The 27,983-nt window shown below is 48.8% G+C and overlaps 1 protein-coding gene across 3 annotated transcripts in view; it reads right to left on the reverse strand.

Moving 5' to 3' along the window:
- NRP2 (neuropilin 2) overlaps window positions 1–25,871 on the reverse strand; it is an 89,008-nt gene extending 63,137 nt beyond the window's left edge. For 2 of the 3 annotated variants that reach the window (XM_064660621.1, XM_064660620.1), the window contains exons 1-2: window positions 25,476–25,871; window positions 13,511–13,688 (exon numbers count right to left, since the gene is read on the reverse strand). In XM_064660621.1, the coding sequence (XP_064516691.1) occupies window positions 13,511–13,688; window positions 25,476–25,548 (251 nt within the window). In that variant the 5' untranslated portion in view covers window positions 25,549–25,871. The remainder of the gene's footprint in view (window positions 1–13,510; window positions 13,689–25,475) is intronic. The other variant, XM_064660622.1, reaches the window with a different exon arrangement.
- Window positions 25,872–27,983: the final 2,112 nt, after the last annotated feature.

Consider the following 27,983-nt stretch of genomic DNA (forward strand, 5'->3'; position numbering starts at 1 on the left):
ATTTTCAGGTACAGACTAGGGCACAGCTGGGTGGGACACATTCATGTTGCAATGGCACCCGAACAGTCTCGTACAGTGCCCAGCAATTTGCATTTCACTCATATAACCAAATGCATTGTTTCAGTCATCATGCACCAACATCCTTCTGGCCTGACCTCTCTGGCATTACCTCCACTGGGCAAGCTGCCATCTCCAAACACATTTCATGGCCACTTCTCCCCATTGCTCCAATGAGTCAAGCATAAGCATGTGAGGGCAGGGTGCAGCCTCCATAGCCCATAAGTGTAATCGATGATTAACCAAGTCTTCTTTTGCAGGGAAGAGAGGCAAAGCTGAAGTACTTTTAACTGCCCAGACAATGGGGGTTGAGATAGAAGGGAAGAAACACATTGCTTAGATGCTCTTCTTGGAGCTGTTTAACAAAATTAAACATTAAATGTACAATGCCTACAAATACTGCTGTGTTTTTATTACAGATTTTTAGTAGGAAGTGCTTTGCTGATGTTAAGAGAGCTTTTATTAACTAATTATAAAGCACTTCTAATGCCTGTATTACTCATGCTTGTTTGCTTGCTTTTTCCTCCAGTCAACCTCTCTGCTTCCCTGTTTTTCCTTTCTATTTTCCCTAAGTAACTTTGCTGCTGACTCTGCAAATGAGGTGCAACAAAGGCAAATAAGCCCCAGTTGTAGGGATTATGAGAAGACCTTCACCTTTTCAGTCCTTTTTTGTTGTGAAATACCTAATCCGCTCTCTGGCCATTGAGCTGTGCTCCATGATCCCCTGCCAGCATGGACCTCCCAGGTGCCCACCCAGGCACTGCTGAGTCCCAGAAACACTACAACCCACCTGGGGAACAGCTCTGGGTGCTCCTCTTCTGAGGAACAGGACCCAGCACAAAGCGGTTTTGCGACTCATACTGCTTTACACATAATAAACAAACCTGTTGCTCCTCAGCCCCAGGTCCTAAGAGATGCTGAGTTCTTCCCCACTGAAACATGCTTCGAGGGCATTACAGGGACATTACCTTAGGATGGGGAGAAATACAAACAACAAATTATTTATGTGTTCACAGTCCTCTCATGAGTCCTCCCAACACACAAACTTGTGCAAGCCTTGCTTCGAAGCCTGAGGAAGGCTGGCTCCCCAGGCCAAGCTCTGACCTAGCTGGCAGCTTTCTCAGTCTCTTCCTAGAGTTATGATTTGAAGTAGGTGAGGACCTGCACTCAGCAAAGTCTGGTTTCCAAAGCTTGCCAGGGCTGGAGAGCACTGCAAGGCTCTAACCTGAACTTTCCCAGTGTTTAATTTGGAGCTATTATTTATAGGCGTTTCCATGGGGCTCATGACTGCAGCTGGCAGACAGTAGTGATGGGATTCTTAAGAGACCCTGTGAGGTAGGAAGGCAGAGAGGAGCAGTGTCTGGCCCAAGGTCACACAGGAAGTTTGCAGAACAGCCAAGAATAGAAGTTAGCCTTGATTGGACAGATTATATTATATTATATTGGAGAAGCCTGGCCTAGATAGACAGAGACACAAGCAGGTACTGACTGCATGCCAACAACCCCAAATTTGGAAATGCCCAGTGCTGACTTGAGCCTTCAAGACCCCTGACCTGCTTGAACCACGTCACTGTGTCTTGAATGCATCTGCTGAGGACAGGAAGAGAAACTGCAATTCTAGTTAAATTCAGCAGTCATTAATACTCCGCAGGTAGCTGGGGAAGGTCTGTGCTTAGCCACAATGGCAGCTGCTAAATGCAATTATTTCCCCTTTGAAAAGGTGATGGGCGGTTTGTTTCTCAGAAATTACTATAAAAATACTATAAAAATACATAAGGAGTATTAAACACCCTCTAAGAACGAGGGGTTTCTTAGAAATTAAATAGCAGTTGCAGTATAAAGATAGTTAGGAAATAGTGAACCCGCATCTCTGCGCTTGTTTTGCAATCAAGGGGTGGCTAGAATTAATGTCCATTATACACTAGCTGGCTTAGTCGATTTTTCTGTGTCACCACCCATCTTCATGCTCTTTTGTACGCCACCTTCAAACCAAATCCTTATTTCATGAGAGGTTACATTGTGAAAGACAAGAAAACTTTTCTGTGATGTTTACACAATCTCGAGCAACTGCAGGACACACCTTTCAAAGGTTAAATTGTTCCAGAAGCTACTGAGGGCTTTGAAATGATATTTTTTTTCATAGCCGTGATAGCAAAGGCAAGCACCACTGTTGTCTGATGAAACAAGAGCAATGAAGTTTGATCTTAGCTGCCAGCCCTTAATCAGGGTAATTAATTATAAATACAGCAGATGAATTGGATTCTCCTTTGACTTGAACTGGTTTTACACATGTGTAACTCATCATTTCAAGGGTAATCACTCCTAATTTATCCTGTGAGACGAGAATCAGTCCTCATAGACACAGATACTGATATAGATTTGTGCACAGACCTAAAAAGCCTGTATTACATTTAGCTTTAGCCAACTAAAAGTCCTCTGCTCTCAGTGGAAGCAGACTTCTCACACCCAGCTTGAGATGGAATTAATCATTCTTCTGCACTGACTACACAGGTATTTTAAATCACTCTCGGTGACTGGACCCAGACTTTGAGTGGCTGAACATCGGAGAGATGAACTGGGTCTCAGTCTGCAGCTTTTGGGGCGGTTTTTGCCCATGCTGAGGCAAAAGATGCTCACAGAGCTTGCCCTTGTTTTGTCCTGATGGAAATAACTGTCTCTGGCAACAACAAGAGAGAAATCAGCTATAATTCTCTGAATCTTAAGGGATTTCACTGGATTTCAGTGACTAAACTGACAAAAATCCAATGGCAGCAGGGGGAGAGCCAAGCTGGGAGGGGAGCATGGGGTGATGGCACAGGCTTAATTGCTTAGGATTTCTCAGAAGTTTGTTTTGAATTTGTTGCATCCAATTATGTCTTGTGTAATCACAGTATTGTGGGGGGTTGTAATCATTATACTGTGCTTTGGATTATTGTCTCATCTCTTAAAAAAATCTGACCAGAATTTCTGAGAAATGAAAAAAATCCAGTTATCCAGTCAAAGAGAAAAGAAAAAAAAAAAAGAAAAAAAAGGAAAAATGAGAAGAAAACTAGAGAGAGGGAGAGAAAATAACGTTATCAGATTGGAGAACTTCTTCAAAAATGCCTTGAAGACAAAAAATGAAAACTACAAATAGTCTCTATTTATAATCTTTGGGTAGTTGTTTTCACCCCCTTACAAGCACCGCTGATGGCAAGTCCTTCAGCAGTTACTGCTAACTTAAGCACAGGGGAAAAAAAGTAGCCAAAATACATCTTGCAAAGGGAGGAATAAAACATAGCTGTAAACTGCTCCTGTGGCAAGTTCTGATTCAGGAGGGAATTTCAGCTCCTAGCATGCTGCTGCCCTCCCCTGAGACAGGAGAGCAAAGGCTCCCCCGCTCTTTGCCGTTCATGCCCAGGCTGTCTTCTTCAAGTGGTGTTGCCAGATTGTTGCGGAAAGGCGCGTTGGAGTAGAGAAGTGCTCTCATCTGGGGCATGTCTGGAAAACCTTTCGTTATATAAGAAAAAAGAGATGTGCTAATGTGCACTTCGGGGGTTTTCTGCAGGCTGTTGTTCAGGAGTTACACATGGCTGTTTAATTTTATTTCTGTCTCCAAAACCATCTCTATAAATTCCTCACACATCTATCTTTAGCTACAGGGGCCTTTTGTTGCAATATGTCTTTGGTATTCTTTGGGGGGGGGGGAAATCATGGTGAAATCAGGAATAAAATATATAAAGCGTGGTAAGAATAAGCCCCCTTTCCATGGCACTCTGCCTTCTGTTGCTGCTCTAAGGGAACTGAAGCAACTCACAACCCTTTCATACCCCAAAATGCAGGACACTTGAGAAAATGCATTTGCACTTTTCTCCTTCTGCTACAATCCATCTGTGGAAAAAATTAGACTTTGGTTTCTATGTCATTTTACTGTCACTACTCACAGGCCCTTGATCACTAAGAGAAATTAAAAAATGTATATAATAAACAATAACAACCATAAAAGGAGAATTTACTGCCGAAAAGCAGCAGAGCAGGCAGAGGGCAGGGGCAAATGCTTATTTTGCTCGCTTTGCAGTGGGGAGAACAGGTTTCCCTCTCCTGATGGAATCCAGTGCCCAACAGCCCAGGTAACAGATGGAGATGAGCTTGGGCCAGGCTGACCCTGGTGGCTGAAGGTCTGGGGTGCTGATGAGTATTAGGGAACTCTCACATGGTCTGCTGTGCAGCCCTGTTCCCAGAGGAGCAAGTGATATCCCATCACACCTCGATGGTGTAGTGTCAGTCAAGGGCTTAGACACAACATGCATTGAAGAACAAAAGAGATGGTAAAAACTGGGATCAGATGGGAGCTTTGTAGCTGGGCTTTCCACTAGCATTCATTTGCACTGGCTTTTTTTTCAGCACAAAACTGAAATAAACACCTCGTTAAGCACCAGTTGTATAAAGGAGGTTGTAAGAACAGAGACCTGACCAGCCCTCCCTCACTCTCCTGGCTGTCTACATCCCTCGTTAATGAGTGATGGTCACCCTGGGACTGGCCGACCACGGGGTGGCTTTCTGACCCCACATTTTCTCAGACACAGCCTGTCACAGCCCAGCTCCTGCCTTAGCCGACGCACAAGCAAGTAAAGCTTTGCCACCAAGACTGGCCTTCAGTCTCCACTATTTGAGCACTTCCACAAGCTGACCATGCCAGCTTGCAGTAAGAGCAGCTTCTGAGGCAAACAGCACACCAAATCTGCTGATTCCTCCTTGAATACTATACAGCTAGCACAGCACCTCCTAACCCTTTCTCCCCTCAAAATATGAGCACTTGCATCTCAGTGGCCACCTAAACCGAGCAGCACCAAGGCTCTGAGCACAATCAATGCCTGGACGAGGGCGAGCGCTCTGCCATGCACATGCCACACCCTGCTGTGCTTTTGCAGCAGCAGGGACCTCCCACACGGTTCTCAGAGGCAGCAATACCTATTAGGGCATGTGGGAGTAAATAGCCACTGGCAGGGGCTGGTTGGTACCCCTGAGGTGAGCTCAGCCCTGCCTGGGACAGCAGGTCAGAGAGGCAGCCACACCAAGATGGAAGAGGGAGACAGAGACAAGAGAGTGGGATACTGCATGAAGCTGGTTGGTAGCTTTTCTCCTTAATGTGCTCTGAGAACACGAGGATGGGACCATCCCATCCCTGTTTCTCCCACAAACAAGGGCCCTGCCACTGCTTTGTTCAGAAAGATTTTCTTTCAAGCAACCCTTTGTGTCACCCTCCCGTTCAGCCGTGGCAGTGTGTCTGCTTTGTCCTGCCAGCTCAGCCATGGAGTGTTTACAAGCCTCCCTCACCCTTCCAGGCTGTGGTTCAGCTCCATTGACACCGAAGGCAACAGACTCCTCTCTCGGCTTGTGATGAATCAATTACTTCCTCTGACACTCTATTACTATAGCCCTTACATCTCCAGATTGCAGATGAAAAGACAGGCTGAGAAGGGGGACAGGGAAGGGGAGAGGTCTCCTGAGGTCTCCTTCAATTGAGTTGTTGGACATCTGAAGAAATCCCCATCTGCCATATTTAAAGACACAGAGAGATGTTTTGCTCCTGAACAGCAGAAAAATCAGAGGGTTTTCACAAAAGAAAACCTAAGAAATCAAATGGGTCAAAAAACTTCAACAAGATGCAGTGAACATAGATCAATGGTGAGTCAGTCCTCTCTGCTGATGGAGATCCCAGACCTTGTTCCTGCCCATGATTATCAGCCAAATATCAGTATTACCAAAGAGACAGTCATTACACCTTCCCTTTTCACTGCAAAATAACAATGTAAATGAAACCTCACACCAACATTTACAAAGGAGGAAGGAAGCTGAGCACATGCCTCAAACTCTCATGCTGCTGGTGGAGGGGGGAGGGCCCTACTCCTTGTTGAACATCCATCAACAACCCCAGCTCTGAGGGTTCCCTGGAGGTTTCTAATGCAATGAGCACTTCCCATGCAAACACCCTGCACGCAGCACAGCCTCGGCAGGCATGAGGCTGAGCACAGGGGCTGTCCCACCACCAGTGAGCAAGTGCTGCCTGTCTCAGGAAAGGGGAATTCCACCTCAAAAAAGGGGTGCACCCTTCCTCACACCGACCACAGTATCTTCTGTACCGCTTCAAGAAGTGACATTTGGGGCAGTCACAGAACAAACATGGAGCAGCCAACCTGTCAGTTTCTGTGCCATTTGTAACAGGATGGAGACTTCAGCATAGGATTTCTGCTCTCAGACCCCACTACTTCAGGCTCTGCTTCTAGAATTCATTAAACAATAACATCTCAGCACCTGACCCAGTGTTACTTTAAAACAACACTATACAACTGCTGTAATTGCTCGGCAACGCTGTATGTAGATCCCAAGAATTCCTTGGGATTCAGAGGCAAGGGGGAAAAAAACCCAACAAAACCCCTGTAGGTTTTTCACTCTTTCTAATGATCTACTGATCTACTCACTAAGCCAGCATAAGGAAAGCTTTCTATGGTATGTTTGAACTGATATATCAAAGACAGTTGCCTAAAACATCCTAGCTGTCATTAGTGGACCATGACTACTATTAACTTATAAGGAATTCCAGGATCACTAGACTGTGCTTTGCAACATATTATTACATTGCCATTCAATGGTGGTGTGCAGCTGCTTGATTGAAAGAAAACAGAGAACTAACCTCAGACTAAAAACTAACCTCACCCAATTCCTTCAAATATGCTCTATGCTGAGCTCTGGCCAAAAGCAAACAAATTTCTTCTGTTTTTCAGTCAGCTCTTCGCAGTCTGTTCTTTTTATTTTGCATTCATATTTAAGTGCAGAATTCACACCTAGCCAGAAAAGGCTGGGAACAAACCAGTTGCTGTCTGCAGCACTCTGACCTGCTCCTGTGTGATGCTGCAGTAGGCTTTGGAAGCGAGTGTGCATTGCACTATTGCTACCTAGACTGGGGTTGATGCCTGCAGATGCCCAGGTCTTCTTTATAAAGCAGGGAATTTAAAGCGATTCACCAGTGCAAGAACAGTAAATCAATAGCAGAGAAGGGGAAGAACCCAAATCTCACAACTCCCAGACCTGTATTTGCTGGTGAGTCTGCCACTCCCCTGTTACAGCCTGACAATAGGGATGATATCCATTTAGCTAAGGCAAACAGGTTTTACATAAATCAGTGTAAAACCTCACACTGTTTTTACTAAGCTTTGCATCTGGTCCTTAAAAAAAAAGGGATTTTTTTTTTTTAAATTAAATATCATTCTGGCACTCTCCTTACATTCACTAAATCTTCTAACTCCTGCATCCAGACAGCAAATCCATGACATGGAAGAGCACTGCTAACCCCACCGTGCAACACAAAAAAAAGTGAACAAGACTCATATCCCCACAGACATTTATTTAGGCACCTGAGACCCATCAGTCTGGGATGAGCTTCTGTGAATGGTATCACCTGGTGTCACACAGTGGGCTGGAGCACTGTTGCAAAGATAGTCAAAGGCCTCAGGCTCTGTTGAAAGCATGAGCACCTCAACACTGCAGTTAACAGGCCATTTCAGTGGGAGTGCACTACTGCTATCCTATTGCATCTGTGCTACAGGGGGGTCAGCAAAGATGCAAGGGGCTTAGAGCTGGAATGTGGCTTACAGTGTTCACTCAAAAAAGGCACACATTTCTGAGACTTTCAGCTGGATTCTAAACCCATTTAGTGAGGAGTCACCACAACCACTCCTGTGCTTGCTCCCTCTCCAGGTGCTGCGGGGTCCTGTTCCCTCCCTAGCTGTACAGAGAGGCTAAGAAGTGAGGACACCACTGCCACCAGCTCCTCCCCCGACAGCAGGAAGCAGGGGGAGAGGTCTCTATCTCTAGTGCTATTGTTCCCAGTGTCACCAGCTGGCCCTCAATTTGTCATCATGCCAACAGGAAACAAGGTGCAAAATGAGATCTGACTCCTACGCACCGGATGTTAGTGAACTGGCGAGACACAAGAGACCCCACAGGAGTGCATTTGGGGCCACCACCTTCTGCAGAGCCTGGAACTGGTCTGTCCCTGCAGGGAGGCTCTGGGGCACAGAGAAGCACAGCCACAGAGCAAGCAGAGATGGGCAGCACAGAAGAGAGAAGTGAACAGCTTTGAGCTGTTAACTCATGTGGCTGGTCTAATGCTGTCACAGCTAACCCATTCATTGATGTTCCATTTTGGAAAATGACCTGGGCTTGACGGGAATTGTGAACCATACAACGGATGCAGGATGGAGTTTAAGAACAGTAGAAGCTCATTTGAAGACAAGTTGAGCTGCAGTGTCATGTTACCCAGACTAAATTATTTCCTGTACATTAGAAATGTTGCTTCTGGCTACCCATACCACAAATGTATGAGCAAGCAAATGCCTTCCTTAGCATCTCATCTGTGACTTCCCCTCTCTGCAAAGTTAAACAACTCCCTCAGTGCTGCAGGAGATGTGGTCACTTCCCCTTGCATCCTAGTGAAGAACATCCCCCCCCGGTCCCTGGCATTCTGTAGTGCTCCAAATGTATTTCTCCTTTTCAAGCATTTTCCCAATCTCAAGATGAACTGCATTGTTTCCAAAATGTTTACTAATAAGCTAATTATGCATACTTTTCAAAGCATTTACTAATTAGCTGTCCATAATTGCTGCCTTGTCTACTCTTAACCTTCACTGATGGAAGGATGGCTTCTTGCAATATTATGCTCTTGTCTGAAGGAGATGGCAAGAGAGGCAGGCTGAATGCTGCGGCCGCCAGCTGCCTGCCTGTCTGTGGGCACTGGGTCTGGATGCAGCTCTCCCCACCACCTGAGCAAGGAATTTGAGCCAGTATCTCTGCTGCTTTCTAGGAAGGTTGCAGAGCGGTTTTGTTTCAGTGCCCAGCTTCCTGGAAGCTCAGGAGATGGCCATGCTGCCCTAAGAGGCCTTCGCTGGCTGGCAGAGCCACATCTCGCCCTTGGTACCGTGGCATGGGAACATCAGCGTGTTGCTGCCAGCGTCCCCTGGCAGGCAGTGCTCTGTGAGATGGGCGGTAGAAGTGTGCGGTCTCCCCCTGCCAAATCTTGGTTCCCTCTGCCCTTCAAGTTGGGAGCAGGGGTATCTCCTGGCATGCCTGCCCTGTATCCAGCACACACCACCAACATGCTGAACTTAGTTCAACTCTCTTGGCACCACTGTAGCACTTATTAGGTCACAGTGACAACTGCATAAAATTCCCTCACTACAGTGGCCTCAGTTCCTGTTTCTGGAAACCCTCAGGGCTTGACAGTGGGAGCCAAAGTCAGAAGGAAGAGCCTGACTGCAGCTCTAGACTGTTTCCAATTTGCCATCTTCTGCCTGTTTTGAGAGTCACTGGCCCCCGTCTCCAGAAACCTTTGCCAGCATTTTGCATGTGCCACCAGAGGGGGCTGCGAGCCACGGCAGCGATCCCCCAAATCCTTCCCAGGCAGGGATCCCACCAACTGCAACCCAGCTGCAGCATGTGTTGCAAATGGCTACAGAAAAACCTGCTGGCATGGTCTGATTATCAGCCAGGCTTTTTTTAAAACAACAGCGTGCCTCTGGAGCAGATGTTATGACTCAGCTGAAAGGTCTTCTGCTTGCAGAGGAAGCACAAGTGTGTCCACTGCAGCTTGGAGGAAGTGTAGCTCTGCTGTGTGCGTACACCAACATCCCAGCACTCAACAGTCAACAGCAGCAGGGCCCAGCCTAATCCTCTGGCAGAGTCAGCTGAGTGTGGCTGGGGGTGGCACAGTCAGGAGTCAGTAGCCTCCCTCTCAGGACGGAGGTTTTAGTGGTCCAAAGAAGAGACCAACAGCAGGAGGGTGGCACAAATGGAAAAGGTGGTTGGTCATAAATGCAATGATTCACTCATAGCTGAGGTTTCTGACTTACATTTTCCAAGCAAGCAGCGCAGACAGAACAGCAAAATGGCAATTAAGAAAGAGTGGACAGTTCAGCTACATGGCTGCACAACCTGGGGGACAGCTGCTCCTGTTGCACATGTATTGCAAATGGTTCAGGTCACTCCTGGGATCACAAATAAACCCTGGCATGCACAAGGCTGCCCAGCTACCACCATGCCACACAGGAAGTGGAAACATTTCACCACAGCAGCAGCGTGCTCTTTTCCACTGGATGACACTTCCCTGTTCAGAGAACACATACTGATGACACAGGGCTGCACTACCCAAGCAACAGCTGCACTTGCAGCACAGAGAGGAAGAAATAGCAAGCAGCGGACCAGTACAATTATTTCCGAATAGTTCGGCAGATCTTTTATCGGAGCATCAAACTTCCCTTTTGGCTCTGTCATTACTGCTGTAGCCCCACAGCTGCAGGACAGCACGAACAATGGCCTGGATCCCATATTCCCTGTCACAGCATGCCCACTCACCCTCCTGCAACAGGGATCCCTGCTGGCGCAAAACAGTCACAACAGCAGGAGGAGGCCAATTTTCTTAACCTAGTGAGAAAATCCCAAAGCAAGATGCTTCCTTGGAGCACAGATAAAGTGGAGAGAGAGAGAGAGAGAGAGAGATGTTCTGGGGCTTCAATTACACCAAATTACTTCTTTCATGATGGTGGTGGTGGAGTACAGTTACTTCTTGAAGCAGCTGGACACCGCTTAAAAATAAAAGCCCAGATGTGCCTCCAGAGAACAACAGCAACAAGCAGCACAGAGCAGCCACCCCTGGCTGCCACCTCGGGCATCCATCCCAGGCTGATGCTTCCACCCTCTAGGCTGCTGAAGCTGCTCTCTGCAGTCAGCTCCTGCTCTGGCATCTGGGCAGCACCAGGTACGCAGTCCCTTCCGGCCAGCTGCTGGCTGAAGGGAAATCACTGACGTTTCCACAGACGTCCCCAGGGTGCCTGGCACTGCACAAAACACAGGAGGAAATGCCTCCCATCCCAGAGGGAAATCTAAAGCAGATACAGGGAAAGCCAGAAGGGACACAGTAAAACTAAAAAGACTTTTGCGGGTATTTTTGTAGGCTTTTGAATGGATTTTAGGAATGTAAATGTTATGCTTCATGAGGGAGAAACTTTACCCTAATAAGGTAAAATGAAATGCTGAAAGAAGAAGCAACAGAGGAACGGTTATGGTGTTTACCTCTGGCAGCTGGAAGCACAGACTGGCCCCACTGTTGCTCCAACAGCTGGCAGGTAGCAACATGAGAGCAGGAGGACCTTGTCTACCCACAGTCTGAGTGCCATGATGGAGTTCATCAGCCTGTCACCTTTGTGTGAATGTGCTCTATATTAATGATGAGATGTCAAGAGGAGAGCCCTGCCCTGACACTATGTCTTTGATGGTGAACTCCTGTTCCTGTTAAGATTCCCACCTGCAGCTGCAATGAGGTCTTAGCTTCTTCATAAAAAACCCTCTGACACTTAGATGAGATTTATTACTAGATGGTCACCTATTAGTACTGCTTAATGCTCAAGCATTCCACTGTGTTAATATTTGTCTCCTTCTGGTAGATTACTTGGAAAAAAAAATCTCCCTCCTACCCATTTCCTTTAGGCAGTGTTTATCACACACTGTTTTCATTGTTTTGTTATGCTTCCTATCAAGCACTGCCCATGAAGCTCTTTCAAACCTACTCCTGTGCAGTGCTGGCTCGAGGGAGCAGGCACCCTAAGACAGCTTGACTCTCAGCTCACAGCTGTGGCCAGCAAAAGCTCAAGTGCACAGTGGATGAATCCTGTTTCACTAACGGCTTCCTCGTGTACATACACACAGAAAGGGAAAGGATGAGAACCACATAGCAGCCACTTGGGAGATTGCCACAGTAAAGCAGAAAGCAGCAAAGGGACAACATCTCCAGTGCTCGGGCAGTCCTCCAGCATACATCACCTGCAGCTTGGGACCAGGCACTGCTCTCTCAGAGGCAGCAAAACATGGCAAAAGTTGTCCACAATGCTCAGAGCGAAAACTGACAGCTTCCCCCAGGTAGAGGAAAAACCAGGCGTCCATGGGGGTTTCCATCTCTCTGACCAACCTGGCTTTGCTTGCCTGAGACCCTGAAGAGGCAGAAGCTGGAGTCCCTCCTGCCCAGCTCAACCCCCACCCTGCACACAACATTGTCCTGGCCAATACATATGGCATATTCTGCAGACTGCAAATATAGGCCTATAAAGCTTTTATTACTGTGAATTTGGGGCAACTGCATTAGCTACGAGAAAGCTATGCAGTTCAGCCTGTGCAAACAATAATAAAATCTAATGGCAACCATCATTCTCACATACACTGCAAGGCCTTGTTGTGTTCATCTATGCCCACATTAAGTCTTTCTCTACCTTATCTCTTCTTTATACACAGGCCTGATCCTGCAAAGTGCTAAACGCCTTGCACACACAGTGACTTCAGGAAAAGTTCATGGTGTTCAAAGCCTTATTAGCCCAAGCTCTATCTGTAGGGGGTGACAAGATCCCCAATGACATCAATCAGTACACCTTAATTAGAGTTTGAGGAGCTATGCTGATTTTTTGGTAGCTGAGGATCCAGCTCTGCACTTCATAACCTTCAGTACATCAATCATCAAACCCATGCTGAATTCTTTGTTCACCACAGGACTGATTCTGCAGTCCCATAAATGCTTCCTCTGTCCCTCTGTCCTTTCTTGCAAACAGTTTCCCTCTCCATATATAACCCCCTTTCAATCAACAGGAACAGTGTGTCTAGCAAGACTGCTGTGTCAGGCCTGTTTTAGGAGATCCCAAGCTCCCTCATGCTCAGGCATCCCTGCAGCTGTCTGTGGATTCCAGATTAAACACACAGGTTTATATGTCCACCGAGACTATGTTATTAACTCCGCCTTTTACAGTGCCCTTTGATGCCATTAATTATTCTTTAGTAGTTGTTAATTGTTTTTCCTGGACATCTAGTTTCTGAATCACTTCTTAGGAAAAAAAAAAGGAAAATAAGCAAAGAAACCCAACCCCCCACTTTGCCAAACATAACAGAAAAAGCACTCTGGGAAGTCAGATCCAGCCCAATCAGCTCAGACTCCCAAGCCTCCAGCCTCACATGGCCCAAACCTCAGTCTCCAGCTGCAGGGCTCTCTCTGCCATACCTCTGCCTATTTACAAACCAGGAAATTGCTCTGCTCTCCCAGCATGGTTTAAAAGGAAAGTGAGGCCACTCCGACACAGAAAAACAAGCAGCCTTTTAACCAAAGTCAAGGTCAGCTTGAAAGCCAGTTGGCTCTTGCTTTCAAGCTATATCAGGTAAATTAAGAATTATCCAGCGTATCATCCTATGAGTCCGAAGCAACATCTTACAACCTCACACTCAGCAGAGGCAGCTCTTGCTCCTGAAAGGCAAGGAAATGCAGTGCTATGGGGGCTCAGGATGATGCTTGATTTCAAGTGCAGGGAAGCATGAGACCCATACTACTAGGCAAAAGCAGGAAGAGAGGTAGCTATGTACTAGAGAGGAAGAGGAAGGCTCTTACTTGCAGTCATGTTTTTCGATTTCAAAGTGAGGGTTAAAGTTGAGAATTATCTTCTGGTTGGATTCAGGAGCGTAGATGACCCACTCACAGTTCTGGTGGGAGGGGTAGTCATTGGGGTACCCTGGGGAAGTGATGTACCCGGCATCCTTGGAGTTCAGGCGACCCCCACATGGCTGAGCTGCAGAGACACAGAAGAGAATAAGGCATTGAAACAGGTTCTGGGCATCAGCTGCACACAGCAGGTCCCACCAGACCACTGATAGGGGTGATCTGATAAAGACCATTCTCCAGGCCATTGACATCCCTTTGGTACTCTAATATTTGATATTAATCTCTGGGCAAGAACAATTATTCTACAGAACAAACATATGCCTTTCCCCTCCACCTCCTGCCACACTTACATACCACATTTCACACAGACCAGAAAAGAGAAATGAATGCGCTTGCCAAGGCAATTACTGAGCCATAAAGTAAGAGACAGATTGATATCAGATCATCTGGAGCTGCCTCATTTTATCCCTTCTTTTACCTCCTTTGCAAGCTGCTCTGTGGCAGTCTCCCACAGCTGCCTTGGGAGACGCCATAATTTGGACACGACAAATTTGATCCAGCTGCAGGAGGGCAGAAAGCTTTGCTGCTCCCAGGGAAGGAAACTAAGGCACATCAGGGATGATGGTGAGCCCAGGCCCAGTCACGTTGTGTGGCAGAGCTAGGGACAGCATCTGTCCCTCCTGGTCCCAGCCTGCAGCCCCATGACAGCCCCTTTCCACTTGCTGTGCTCTCCCTCCCCAACCAACCCATCTCAGCAGACTGGCCTCCTGAAACCTGGCAAGCAAATCCAGCCATTGGAACTGCAGACACAGATAATCAGCAGTGGTGGTTTTGTGGGACTAGCCCACAAATGGCTGGCAATGGCTGCGTGGTGAGCAGAGGAAGCTCTCTCAGCTTTGGGTTAGAACAGGCTCTAGAGGGTGATTTCATAATCAAAAAAACATTTAATCTCATGAACACTGCAAATCAAATTTATTACTGTATTACTTGCTGAGAGGAAAATCTGCATCATGGGGTCACTTGATAACGCACAACAAATCCCAACAAAGCCCCTTTTTCCATGGGGCTCCCATCACATGTGTCCTGCTGGCCCCCCTCCCCTGCCACCACCCTGTCCCAGCACCACAGCCCTGCAGGCTCAAGGGCTGCCCACAGAAGACAGTGTTGCCTCTTCACACCCAGCACAACAGGCAAAACCCACCAAAATGGGCAAAACCTCCAAAAAAACCTAAGTCCCTCCATAGGGCAGGCTTTCAGGCATACAGGGTGACCCTGGTCCTGCGTTGTGGAAAGTCTTTCCCTCCCTGACAATAAGTAATGGGCTATAAGACGGGATGCAAACCCTCATGGGTTGTCTGCACTGTGAGGCTGTCCCCTCAGCTTCCCCATAGCCCCAGAGGACTCAGGATGCACAGAGGGTGTGAGTGGGTGTTCCCGAGGCACACACGTGCATGCTCTCAGATGGAGCCTGAGGCACTTCCCAAACCCCCAGGGGAGTCAAGGCACAGAGAAGCATCACTCTTGGCGTAAGAGAGTAACCACACAATCCAGATACCATCAGCTCTGTGAGTCAAGTGCTCCCCACTGCCTTGGTCCTCCAGGATGTTCCTGTCCTTTCACAGCAGCACTCACTGCAAAGCCCCAGAATGACCCTGGAAAAGCAGAGCGGTGCAGACTCATATGGGCTCAACCCCATGCTGCAGGTCTGGCTCTGTTCCTCTGCCATGGGGTGTGACAGGCCCCAGGGGTGTCCCCTGGCAGATTGTCACAAGTCCACCCACTCTCAGTAGGGACATCCCAGCCTGCCTTCAGACTGCCTCTTGCCAGAGCCAAGGCGAGCAGCAGGAGTGAGGCAGGACCCCTCAGCGGTAATGCTTCCTCAAAAAAAAAAAAGCACTTTAAATAAACAACCTGCTGCCTGTACGCTGCCTGCAGAAAATGCACGTGTCCTGCGTGAAAAAAAGGGCAACAGGAGGGCCCTTCATGGGGCAGCAAGGCTTCCTTTGACATGAAAAAGCACTGTCTCAGTTTTCTCCATGTTTTTCATGCCCTCTAACACATTCTTTCTTCAAAATAACTTTCTTCTCACACACCCAAAGGCAGCTCTGCAGCCTTCCCTTTTTTCTTAAAATAATCTTGCAAGTATCCTGAAAAATATGAGAGGAAAAATCACAACACTGCCACGATGAGCTGAGAATACCAAAAAACATCTGGTTTTGTTCCACAGGAGAGCTTGCTCAACACACAAACATTTACAAACCTACGTTCTTGCACAAATCGCTTCTCTCAGCAAGGCATATTTGCCCACACGTGTCTATGTGGGTTTGGAGGGAGAGAGAGAAAGAGACATTCATATGGAAAGAAGAAATTCACGGACTTGTTGACATCAATGTACAAATAGACGTGTAATTCACACTTCACTCATGTGCGCACTTTCACACCTTCTCATAAAAATTCACACCTCGTTTGCACACATGTCCACCCCCTCCAGCAAAGAAAAATATTCAAGCTGCAGATTATTTTTCTTGGAAAGGGCAAAGTCTCGAAACAATGAAAATACAGTCAATCCTTCCACACCTCATCATCCCCTCCCCGTCTCTCCAGCTTTCACACACATGCTACCCGCTAGGCTGATACCACCAACATCACCCCCCATTCAGAAGCTGCTAGCCCCTTACTCACACTGGATACCGTGAATACCCTGTGAGCCCTTGCAACTCAACCAGTTGGAGGGGAACTGCCATGTTAACAGAGGTGTCAGGCTCCAGCTTGCTCTAGCTCTTCCCTAACAAATGAACTCAGGAGCAGAAACAGAATTTTACACTGACCTTGAAATTTCTCCCTTACCCTGCAAGGCCATCACAGTGCAGCAGGACCAAGCTAAGGAAAACCCTAGGCTTGATCCTAATTTCAGGTCAGCTTGGTGCCCAATCAAAGCATTGGTGCCAGTGAGGACAGCCTGAGTGAGAGGGGCTAGAGCCCAGCTCTCTGGAACTGAGATCTCTCCAGCAAAATGGGACAAGAAGGTGAAACCATTGAGTGAACAGGAGCACCAGCCACATCCCTCAGGTGTTCAGATACCACCAGGAATATGTCACCATCTTTCTGAAGCAGGGAAAATCTCCCGCCAGCAGGAAAGCTTATCTGTATCCCTGAGAGGAACAGATTTTGTCTTCTCATTCATCCATCCACAGGAAGATCCAGAGAAATGAAAGGGGCTACTTTAGTACAGCACAAAAGCATACCAGGGAAGCCAGGGCTTCTTAGAATTATCTGAAGAGGCAAAATGACTTTAATATCTCTGTAATTGTTCTGTCAGGCCTTTCCTCTTTTGACTCACTGGTATCCAGCAGATGAACACTTGCAACAACAACAACAACAACAATAAAAAAAATCTATCACTATGCCCACTGATGGGCAAAGGGTTTGCCTCAACAGTAATGCCAACCACTGTCTTTCTGTATAAAACATAGCCTATTTAGTACACAGTAGAGAGTGAGTGCCATGGCTACAACTCCGACTGTATGCTCTGGAAGCAAGACGTGCTCCATAGCTAATGGGCTCTGGCAGCTTTTGCCAGCCCTGAATTCACTTAATAAAATTAAAATTAAATTCTGAAGTACAAGCCAAGCCTGCCAGGTGCGTGGGACATCCCATTGCTCAGTAAGCAAAATGTAGGCACTGAAAGCAAACTGTTGGAGCCCCTGCCAGTCCGCAAGGTGGAGGGGCCAGTGGAGTTCTGTGCTAATGGCAAGGCCACAGGAGAGCAGCAGGGCTCCTCAGTGGAGGCTATGGAGGTTGACACTCCCAGGCAGTGGTGGAGCAGGCTACGTTCAGGGTGGAAGATCTGCAGATCCCCTCTTTTGTTAAGGATTACCACATAACTCATCCCTGCAACCCTCTCCTTGCAGGACCATTTCAACAGGGTAACTACACCAGATGATGACAACCAAGCCATAGGGATGGGAAAAGAAGACCTGGAGAAGTTCACAAGGGGTGGACTCCTGCAAATGCTGCAGTGTACAGTGGGCAACTCCAAAGTTTCCCGTGGAGAAGGGTATCAGCAGTCGAGTTCCTCAACCTTTGCAAGGGGCAGACACCTCTTTCTCTGCCCTAAACTGCTGAAGACAACCAGGCTGATGAAGTCTCCTCCTGCCTCCCCTAGGCAGCAACAAGCAATCATCACTCAGGGGACCCAAAAAATAACAGCCAGGCTCCAGGAACCTTCACCCACACTTGGGTTTTTTCAGCTCTGCAGCTCATCAGGTGCATGCTGAAACCTTAGGCTGGGAGCAGGGCATTCTCCTACTTAAATTTCCTGCCGACTAAACCCCTCTGGATTTTCCTCACCCCAGGAGAGCAGGGCTCACTGTTATTGTTGGACCTTCCACATAGAAACTAAAGCCAACTCTGCCTGTAACAAAAATAATCATCACCAGAGAGGTCTGTTTCACAACAAACACACATACTACAGCCTCTCAGAGCTTGTAGTGTCCATCACAAAACTATCACATGTTTTAATCTGCTGAGTTCAGTTTACTTTGGGATGTCATTCAGGGCTGTGCACAAAACTTAAGGTGTTCTGGATGCCTTAGCAGCAAGCAGCAGCATCGCTGTGCTGCTTGAAAAGAGCAGCCTTCGAGGATAGCAAAGGAGCAAGGGAGAGCGATCCTGTGAGTTCTACAGCAGGCAGATGCACCAGCTAACCTTGTCACTTCTCTTCCCCACATGAGGCCCTCCAGCCCAGCTCCACACTCTCATTCAACCAATGCACAAGATTTCCGTGTCCCAGGATTCAGCACTGGGCAGACGAGATTTGCCCTGCCAACCCTCCAACAGCAAAGCAAAATATGGGTCCTGGCATGCATGACCCACTGCTCTCAGAGCTGCTGAACTTGGCTTGAGCCCTTGTGCAGGAAACCCTGTGTTTCAGTCCAGTTAGAGTAAAACAGCTCTTCAAGAGGCAGAGTTTTTCAAGGTCCATGTGTGTCCAAGCACTTTGCCAAATCCCAGTATGGAGGAGACAAACAGACCTCTTCTGCCAAGGATTCATTACCGTTAATGTTTATTCTGTCTCATTCTCTGAGCTCTGACCCTGGCTGGGCACAGCTAATGTGGCAGAGGCCCTCGCCCCAAACTACATGGCACAACTTTTGCATGAGGCATACAACTTTTGTATGAGCCCTTGGATATAAATGATACCGCTTAGCAATTGGCCAAGGAGAGAGACACAGTGCAGAGGAAGTTAATGAGATTAGTTATTTTATCCCCAGTAGCATACATCATTTTAGCAGAAGCGTGTTTGCTTTGGATTGTAAGATAAAGCTTCAAAGGCTTCCTGAACAAATTAATGGACAAACACACCCAAACAACACAAAGCACTTACACGCACATTTCATTCCAGAACACTACCCACATCCACATCTTGGGATTTCACACAACCAGAGAAAGTCCCCTGAACATTTCATTGAGTACTTTTACCAGTTTAACTAAAATTTCACTTAAAAGTAGAGGCACGGCAAAGCAGAACTTAAAGACTCCTTTTGTGATTTGAACTAGGATTTTGTTCAGCTCGAAGTGTCTCAAGCCTGTCACGAGACGAGCTCATAAAAACACTGACTGGGCTTAAGCAAGAAAGGAACGCGCCAATCCATCAGTTGAGGAATGCAACCATTTGACTGCTTCCTAAGGCAACTGGGAAGGGATGCAATATATTCATTTTATAGTGCTGGACAGCAGTGAAAAGGGAATGCCGAAAAGCTCACCAAATGGAACATTTTAGCTGTGAACCTTCGCAAAACGGAACATTTTAAATTATTTTTAAAGAAGAGAGTGTTGAAGCAGGGAAGAGAGAGGAGGAGATTTGGAGACTTCTGATACCTGCACTTTTTTTGCCGTGTTAATCCACAAAAGAATTAAGTGGAAATCTGAAATAGAGACCTACTCAAGCTTCACCGTGGAAAATGAGAGGGCCAAATCCTGCATGCAAATCCAGGTAATTCGCTTTGAAATCACCGGAGTTCAGCTGATTTCCCTGACTCTGAACTTCCCTGACTCTGACTCCCTGCAGTTCTGGACAGCCTTCCAGGGGCTGACATCACTTTGTACCACTTGAGCCAGTGACAACCTTGACCTTTAAATGTCCATCCTGTCCACCCCTTCTCTTTTATCTTTGATGAGATTTTATATCCTGTTTTTACATGGTGCCACCTTCACTAACTTTATTATTTGTCATCTTATATCACAGACAAATGCAATTCCAATAGGGCAACCACCTTAATAGTGTTAGCCTTATATAGATACATGTGCACACAATTCTCCCAGCTTGCCTGCGAATGTAATTGGTGGGTCTAGAATTACAACTCCTGGCTGCTCCAGTAATCATTCCAGAGAGCGTGCAAGTGTGTGCGTGCATATGCAAGGGAGGAGGATAACTGCATTTTGAACTTGGAGAAATCCTTCCTGCCTCTCCTGCCTCAGTGTTAGGCTCCCAAGGGTTTGAACTCTTATGGAAACACACTGCCATCTCCCAGGAATAGGTGGCAGCTTTAGGAGACCTTCAAGCTGCAGGTCAGGCAGTTTCTGAAGAAAACTCACCAATACTGCGGGCAGGGAAGCAGATTCAGGGAAGCTTGAAGGCTTTTTGCATGGCAGCCTGCCACCCTACCTTATAGGATACATTACGAAAAAATATGAAGATGAAACAGTTTGCTGAGCCATCCCTGTGAATGCTGCCAATAACAGACTCGTTTGAGGGCCATGGAGACAAGAGACATTTCTAGTAGCACACATGAAAAAAAAGATTCACCTAGGATTCCTCTCTAAAGAGCTTCAGGCTTGATGAAAGGTGTTCAATGCCTCTGAAATACTAATTAGTATTATTATTACAAAAATTCTAAGAAGAAAAAAAAGCTTATCTCATGTCTCATCTCTCCCCACACCCTCCCAGCTTCCTCACTTTGAGTCATCTGTCAGGGTCCTGACATTCATCCACTCTGAAACTGAATCCTGCTTTTCCCCACCAGGCAGTGGCAGTTTACTCCAGTCTCTTCCCAAGGCAGCTGGCAGAGCCTCTCTGAATCCCACAACACCCCTAGCTTGGCCCTTCCTCCCAGGGGTCCTGTTGGAGTCTCAGAGCAAAACACGGTGCCTTGGCTGCCGTCAGCCCCACGGACGGGACAGGAGGGGAAGCAGCACCTTTGGAGCCACCTGGGGGGAGCCCCATCGCAGCTCCCTTCACGCACGCTGCTGAGCAGCAGTGGCTTCGGCCTTTTGACAGCTTGCTCAAATCCAGCTACTGCTGAGCCTCACTACTAGCACCGAACTTATTGCATATTCTGGCAAGTGCACATTCTGGCAAGTGTTTTAAACACATTGTTACCTGCTGAGCACATATTCAGCAGTAAAACAGAAAGAGAGGAAAGTAGGAACAAGCTTGGGGGTGCGCATGAGGGAGAAAGTTGCTGAGGGGCTCTGGGCGTGTCAGAGAGAGTTCAGGGATGGGAAGGATGCAGAACCATGTGTGTGTGGCAGGCAATAAGGCAGTTTCCCCAACTGGAGGGCCTCTGTGTGAAAGAGGAAAGGTAGAGATCTGTAAGCCTATGAAGAGAGAGAAGAAACCAGGAAGACTGTGTGTGTGTATGTGTCTACATGCACAAGGGACTAGGGTTTTCCTCCCTCCTCTTCTCACACACATCCTTTAAAAACCAGGGCCCAAAGGAGCCTTTCAACAAAATGTAAGTGGAGTAAAAGGACAGCATCCTTTTGGCTTCACCATCTGCCTAGGAGAGACATAGAGAAAGGCAGCTGTTCAAGCCCTACACAGACAGCACTTCACAGCTAGGGGTGACCCACCAGAACAGCTGGGCAGATGTTCTGCCTTTGTCTCAAACGCACGGAGAGAAATGAGGGCAGGTTTCAAAGACCTGGAGCCCAGCACTTCATCTCTGGAACCCTTTTTCTTTGACTTATCAAATATGAAGAAAGAGGAAGAAGCATTCAGACAAAAAGTCCCTACAGCCATCCAGCCCTGCAAGTAATACTTCAGGCTATTCTGCATGCCAACTTGCTGTTTGTACCCCCTTTCCTGACCTGTTTGGGAAGAGGCTGCCTCACCAAGGCTGTGGTTGGAGCCCAGCATTACCCTAGCTGTCCTCCCCAATGCATTTCATGGGCACCACTTGCACATAGAAAGGGTTACAGATCCAAGTTGTGATTCCAAGTGTTTGGCCCTGTGCCTGCCGATCTCGTGCTGACAAACCTCTCCGTGACTACTCTTGTGTCTTTTCACTGCACAAGCATCAAACCCGGCTCAGGATCTGGCCTTCTGAGATTGTGATTTGGCTCAGACAGGGAGCAGGCTGACCCTTTGATTCTAAGTGTGATTAAAACCACGCTACTGTAGCGCTAAGCCGCGTGCAACACTGTTAGCAACAGCCCTGATTTATGTTGTTGCTAGTATTGCGGTTTCCACCAGGGTGTAGACAGGGATTTCGAAAATAGCCCAGCTACCTCTTTGTCTGTGTGTGTATTATAATTAGAAATGTGTCAAAGGGCTGTTACAGAGTGAGGATAGAGCTGGAAACGTTCACACCCCACTTCTGCCCCCCACCTCTGTGCTGACACCATCAGTCCCAGCTTGGGTGTGTGCAGGCACATCAGCTCTGCACACTTCCCGGATTAGACAACTGTATTCCCGAGACCCCATGGGGACACAGTGGTGGTGACTTCACCACACAATGGAGAGCAAGTTTAGCAGCTTCCAGTCCGCTCTCAGGCTGCTGCAATCTGCCCCAACCATCATGGCTAAATGACAACTTTTTTTCTATTTCGATTTCAGATAGGATCATGGGTCTCAGATGTAGACGATTTATTTTCCTACCACAGCTGGTCTGTCAGAGGTCACATAATTTGGCAGCAGTCCCAGTGCTTAAAAATTAATTTTTCCTTATTAATACAACTGGGGGTCCCACAGGATAGGATCCCAGCCTTATCTGAACCTGACAGCTTCCTAAACCCCATGAAGGATGCTTTCTCCTCTCAGGCTATCTGCAGTACAAGGCCACCATGTCCTGGAGCCTGGCGGCACTGGAGGTTTCTGCTAGGAAACCAACCCACCCCCTGCCTGGAGCAGCATGCTGCTGGGATGGGAAGTGCTGCCTTCTCGGGCCCAGCAAAGCAGGTTGCTTTCTCATTTTAACCTTCTAAGCCTTGCATGAGGTACCAAACAGAGTAGGTACTGGGAAGGAGGCTGGGGGGGGGGGGCAGAAGGAGATGAGAAGCACCTCTGTAGAGCCCTCTGGGACCAGTGTGCATGCCTGTCACTCCAGATACCACACACCACGATTTTCTGCAGCAGTAAAATTAGGAAAACAAAATGCACCATCCTAACCTGGGTCAGAGCCCCCCCACTGAGCTTGTATCAGTCGTTTTCAGTGATGTTCCTGACAACTATCTGATTCCTAGTCTGAAAAAGCTTTTGTTCCCAGTAAGAGCTGACTTAACAGCACACGGGCATAAGGCACTACACTCAATGCTTGCGTGGGTGTGTGTGTGCATGTTTGTATGTGTGGCCGTGAGCCTGCTTGGCAGCAATTTGTTTTGGTCCCCCTCCCCACCTTGCTACATCTCCTAAGTAATGACTAAAAATACTAGCTTTTAAGTAAACTATTTGGAAGGCTTCAGAGTGAGCTTTGCTCGGAGCTGCATAAACATCATCTGAACGGCTCAGTACTTGGGTCACTCAAATCTGTTACTTTCTTACTTCATTTCTTTTTACGGGAAAATGAATAACACACAGCCATCCAGCCTTCAGATTTATCTTCCCGGGTCTCCCACCCACTCTCCTCCATGGTTATCTCAGGGTTTGCTTGGCTACATACAAATTGGCAGCTGCCCTGTTTATCTCTTACTATAGAAATATTGCATGAGGGTTTTTTCCATGTGGATTATCATATTATTGTCTATTAAAAACGTCTCCCCTCTCTACTAACCTCCCTTAGGGAACCTAAAGAGGGACTTTCATAATGGGGGAAGGCTTTCAGATACACCAGACTGAAACATAAATCCATCTACCTCTGGCATGTTTTCCTTCCCAGGCTGGCTAATTTACTGGAGCTGAGTGTAGCCTGATCGAGGTTTGCGTCCCATTACCCCGTACTTTTGCTCGCTGCGCTGGCAACAAAGTCATTTGACCGGGTTTGCAGCCACACAACATCTCGGCAAACAACCGCTGGTGTCAGCCGCAGGGAGACAACTTCCTTGCTGGCTCCAACACCATGTGATGCTCTGCTTAGCCGGGAAAACCCCGCGTTCAAATAAACACTTCTTACAGTGACTGAATGGCCTGAGAGACATGGTTGGCTCATAAAACCCTTCTTAGTTAGAAGTCCTGATGCCGGACTCACTCCAAGATATAAGGAGGTGCACGCATGGACAGAGATACACTCGAGCTCAGCAGCCAAAGGGATCGCAGCCAGGCTGTCCAGTGCACCCTCAGGAGCCAGCTTCAGGTTACAGCCCGATCTGCCACAGCACAAAACCCACTCCAGTAGACCAGACACTGCAACAAGGGCCCTCTGAAAAGACTTGCACTCAGCAAGTGCCTCCTAGGACACTGTCCTTTCTCTTCATCCCATCGAGTGCCTATTTGTTTCCCTACTTGAACAAAAGATGGGATTTTTTCTTTCCTTTATAACCATAAGGAAAGAGGTGATGCCAACGGGCAAGCGAATGTGTGTCGGGAACGTCTGTGCTTCGCTGCTGCAGAAGAGAGGGATTTTCTCAGGCAGCAGAGACTCTCCCACTTCCCTTGTCAAGGGGGAGCTGCTGGCCACGGAGCTCCGGGGCAGCAGAAGGCAGAGAGGCAGGAGAAGGCACACCGCACTGCCATCATCTAACACTGCTCGGGTCAGACCGCGGCTCAGGGCCCTGAGCCATGTCCCGAGGCCCCGACTAACGGGAAGGCAAAGCCGCAGCTCAGCAGCTGCTGGCTTGGCACCACCGTCCTGCCAGGAAGCTCCTGGGCTGCTGAGCGCAGAACTAGCCCCCAGAGAGCAGTGGACGGCATATCCTTTTCCTCTAGGGACTACTCCAGATCGGGACCCTGCTGCCCCCATTAGCCAGACACAAAGCCAGTGCCCGGGGAGCACAGGGCCCAGCCTCAGCCTGCTCCTCTCCTGTCCCCATGCCGAATCAACGCAAAGACCGGGGCTTCATCCCAGCGCCTCCTGACAGCCCAGCCTAGCTCTTCAGCGAAGACCAGAAAAAACACACTCACGCCCCAAAACCTGACACGAAACCGCCTGGTCCCGGGACAGCCCGGCGTTTGCAAAGTGCAGGTCCCGCCCGTACTGCGGGCAGCCGTTCCCGGGGGGGCTGCCCGAAGGGTGCCACCACCGCTAAGCTTCGCCCGCTCCCAGCGCAGTCCTGCATGGCTCCGGCTGCCTGCTCCCTACCAGATGATTTTGATTTCTCACCTAAAGTTTCCCGAGGTTGCAACCGGGCACGCGGACGCGAACATCCGGATGCGGGTGTCCGGGATGCGGCTGGTCCCTACTGCTTTCCCACCCTTCCCCGCAGTCTCCCACAAAACCAGTACGCAACTTTCCAATGCGGCTCCGTCCCCTCGCCCCTTACGCCGGGCGATGGGAGCCGCGCGGCTACAACCGCTGCGTGCTTTACCGGGGGGCTGCGGCATCCCCGCCCCGCCGCACGCACGATACCCCCCAAAACCCAAGCTGCGAAAGCTGCGTGGTGCGGCCAATCCTTCATGTATTCCCTAAATTTATTCCCACGCAAAGCGTCTATGCGTGCGCCCGAGACCGCGCCCGGGCACCCAAAAGTTGGGCGGACGGGGAGGGTTCCCTCGCCCACCCGCGGCTGGGGACATCCCTCGTCCCGGAGGGCGCCTTACCTGTCTCTGCCGTGCCTCCGGCGGCGGGCAAGCACAGCCCTAGAAATCCCCACGCGAGAAGAAACGTATCCATCCTTCGGAACAAATTATATTTAAAAAAAAAAAACCACCACCAAACCCACAACACACGACCCGAGGCTGCGGGGCCGGGCTTCGCCTCCCTACCCCGGGCGCGCCGCGCCGCGCCCCGCGTGGGCGCCCCACTGGCGAGCGGCTCCGGCGGGGCTCAGCGAGGGGCGGCGACGCTCCCCGGGCCGGGGCTGCGGGGCGGGCGGTGCCGGCGGAGCGCCTCTCCCCTAGGGCGACCCGCGGGGCCGGCGCCTCGGCATCCCCCGGGGCGCGGCGGCGGCGGTGCGGGCTGGGGCGCCGTCTGCGCCTCCTCTCCCTCCCCGCCGGCGCCTCGCAGCCTTTTCAGGCAGGGCGGCATGTGGCTGTCAGCGCCGAGCGCCGGCACCGCCCCCCGCGCCCCCCCGCCCGCCCGCGCACCGCCCCGCGCCCGCGCAGCGCGCCCCGCCCCGCCCCGCCCGCGGACACCGCGGGGGCCCCGCAGCGCCGGCGCGGGGGCAGCGCGGGGCGCGGAGCGGCCCCGGGGAGCCGGGCGCGTCCCGGCTGCGCTGCCGTCCGCGGGTGCCGCCGGCCCCCTTCCATCCCCGCAGCGCAGGCAGGAACCAAACCCGATGGAAATAACGGCAAAAGAGCCGGCTGTACGAAGGGAGACACCCAGAAATTGTCGGATGGGGGAGCATCAGGACAAGGATTGTCCCTGCTCGCGGGCTTCCGCCGCTGCCGGCCGAGACCCAGGAGCGCCGAGCCTCCGCCAGAGCCGCCTGCCAGAGCAGGGAGCGGGAGCGGGAAGCACACGCTGCCTCACTCCTGGCACCCGCGTTGCGGTGCGAAGGCTGCTACCACGGACAAATGCAAACCCGCTCCGGGACTGCACCGCAGTTGGTTTTCACGCTCCAAACCCGTTTTCTGCAAGATGCTCTTTAAAAACACAAACCGAGAACAGCGTTCACATAGTCACTCAAACACTGCTCAAAAAGTTTGTTCGCCTTTGACTTGGGGAGGTTAGGAGTCTCCGCCCGGGCTGGAACCGCCTGGGTCTTGCGTTTACTCGTCTCTTAAATTCACAGACCGCAACAGGCTGAATGGTACCTGGCAAGCTGGGGCTAACTCACACCTCCATGCTGTTTGAGAGGTGAAATTTCAAAGCGCAGAAGTGAAATGAGTCCTAAAACCCAGCACCAAAAAGCTGTTTAAAAGCAAATTATTTATGTTTTTGATCAGTCCTTAGATTGTAGATTCCAACTTTCAAATAAACAGTAGACAAAAGGATTAAAGCTACGTTATCTCAGTTTTTTTAAGTTGGTAATTAGTGAAGAGATACTGGCATGTGGCAGAAGTGAGATACATCATTGTGTGGGTGAGAGGGAAAGTAAGAACGTTTCACTGGTATTCATTTAGGGTGATGAGACTAATTATTTTGTACTCTGCTGTCTATCAGTTATGGGTAGCATCACCAGCTCACGTCAATGAAATCACGATGCCAACCTGTTTAAAGTGCATTCACACGACACAAATGCATTGAGTTCCTCTGAGGCCAGTGGAAGTTCATTGACAGCAACAGATTTGGCCTGACAGACAGATCTGATATTTCAGCCGTTACCCCGAGGGCTGTAGCATCCGTCTTCCTTCTCTGTGTTTTGATACCTGATTTTGCATCTTCTGTGTCTCAAATGTGCTCCAAAACCTGCTGAAGTCAATGCAAAGCCAGTGGCAACAGAGTCTACTGCCTTATGTATTGTATTTTGACTTTGAATTATGCAACTATTATTTACTACTCGCTTATAGTTAGACTACTATCAAGCTAGCGAAGTGTGATTTTTTGTGTGTATAAATAGCCCTTGCAAACCATAACACAGATATCAGAGCGTAATATAAACCCACAGCATGAATCATTCCTCTCTTAAGACATGCATGGAAAAGGAAGAGGTTACCAGGCCCCATCTCACATGCAATAGAGCACAGGGGCAGTAGTTCTCCCCTTATGTTCAGTTTCCCCTGATTAAGGCCAATAGAAGAGTGCAAACGCAACCTTGAACTGATAACAGCTCTGATCTGATATTGAGCGAAGAGAAGATAACCCTAGGAAAGAAAATGGTGATGGGAAATGAAGTTACCTGCTGCTCCACAGAGGTTTCTCTCAGCTGTTTTTCAATATCTCTCCACAAATCCAGCCTTCTGTTTTAGTGTCAGATCTCACGTTTCTTCTCCCCAACATGTCTCTGTCAGGAAAGGCAAGGCACAACTAAAGTACTGGCCAGTGAGACTGCAGTTTCTACCACTGCAGGTGTTAAGGACAGGATGATAATAGAGCTGGTGACACCTACTAGTCCAGCTTAGGTACAAGAGTGTCAAAAATACTCCTTTGGGGAGCATTTAAGACTCTGATCCTCTCTCAGGTTTGAAGGCACTGAGCACAAGGTGATGCTATGTACCTTGAACTTA

This window comes from Pseudopipra pipra, chromosome 7 (genome assembly GCF_036250125.1).
Source record: "Pseudopipra pipra isolate bDixPip1 chromosome 7, bDixPip1.hap1, whole genome shotgun sequence".
Lineage (NCBI taxonomy): Eukaryota > Metazoa > Chordata > Aves > Passeriformes > Pipridae > Pseudopipra > Pseudopipra pipra.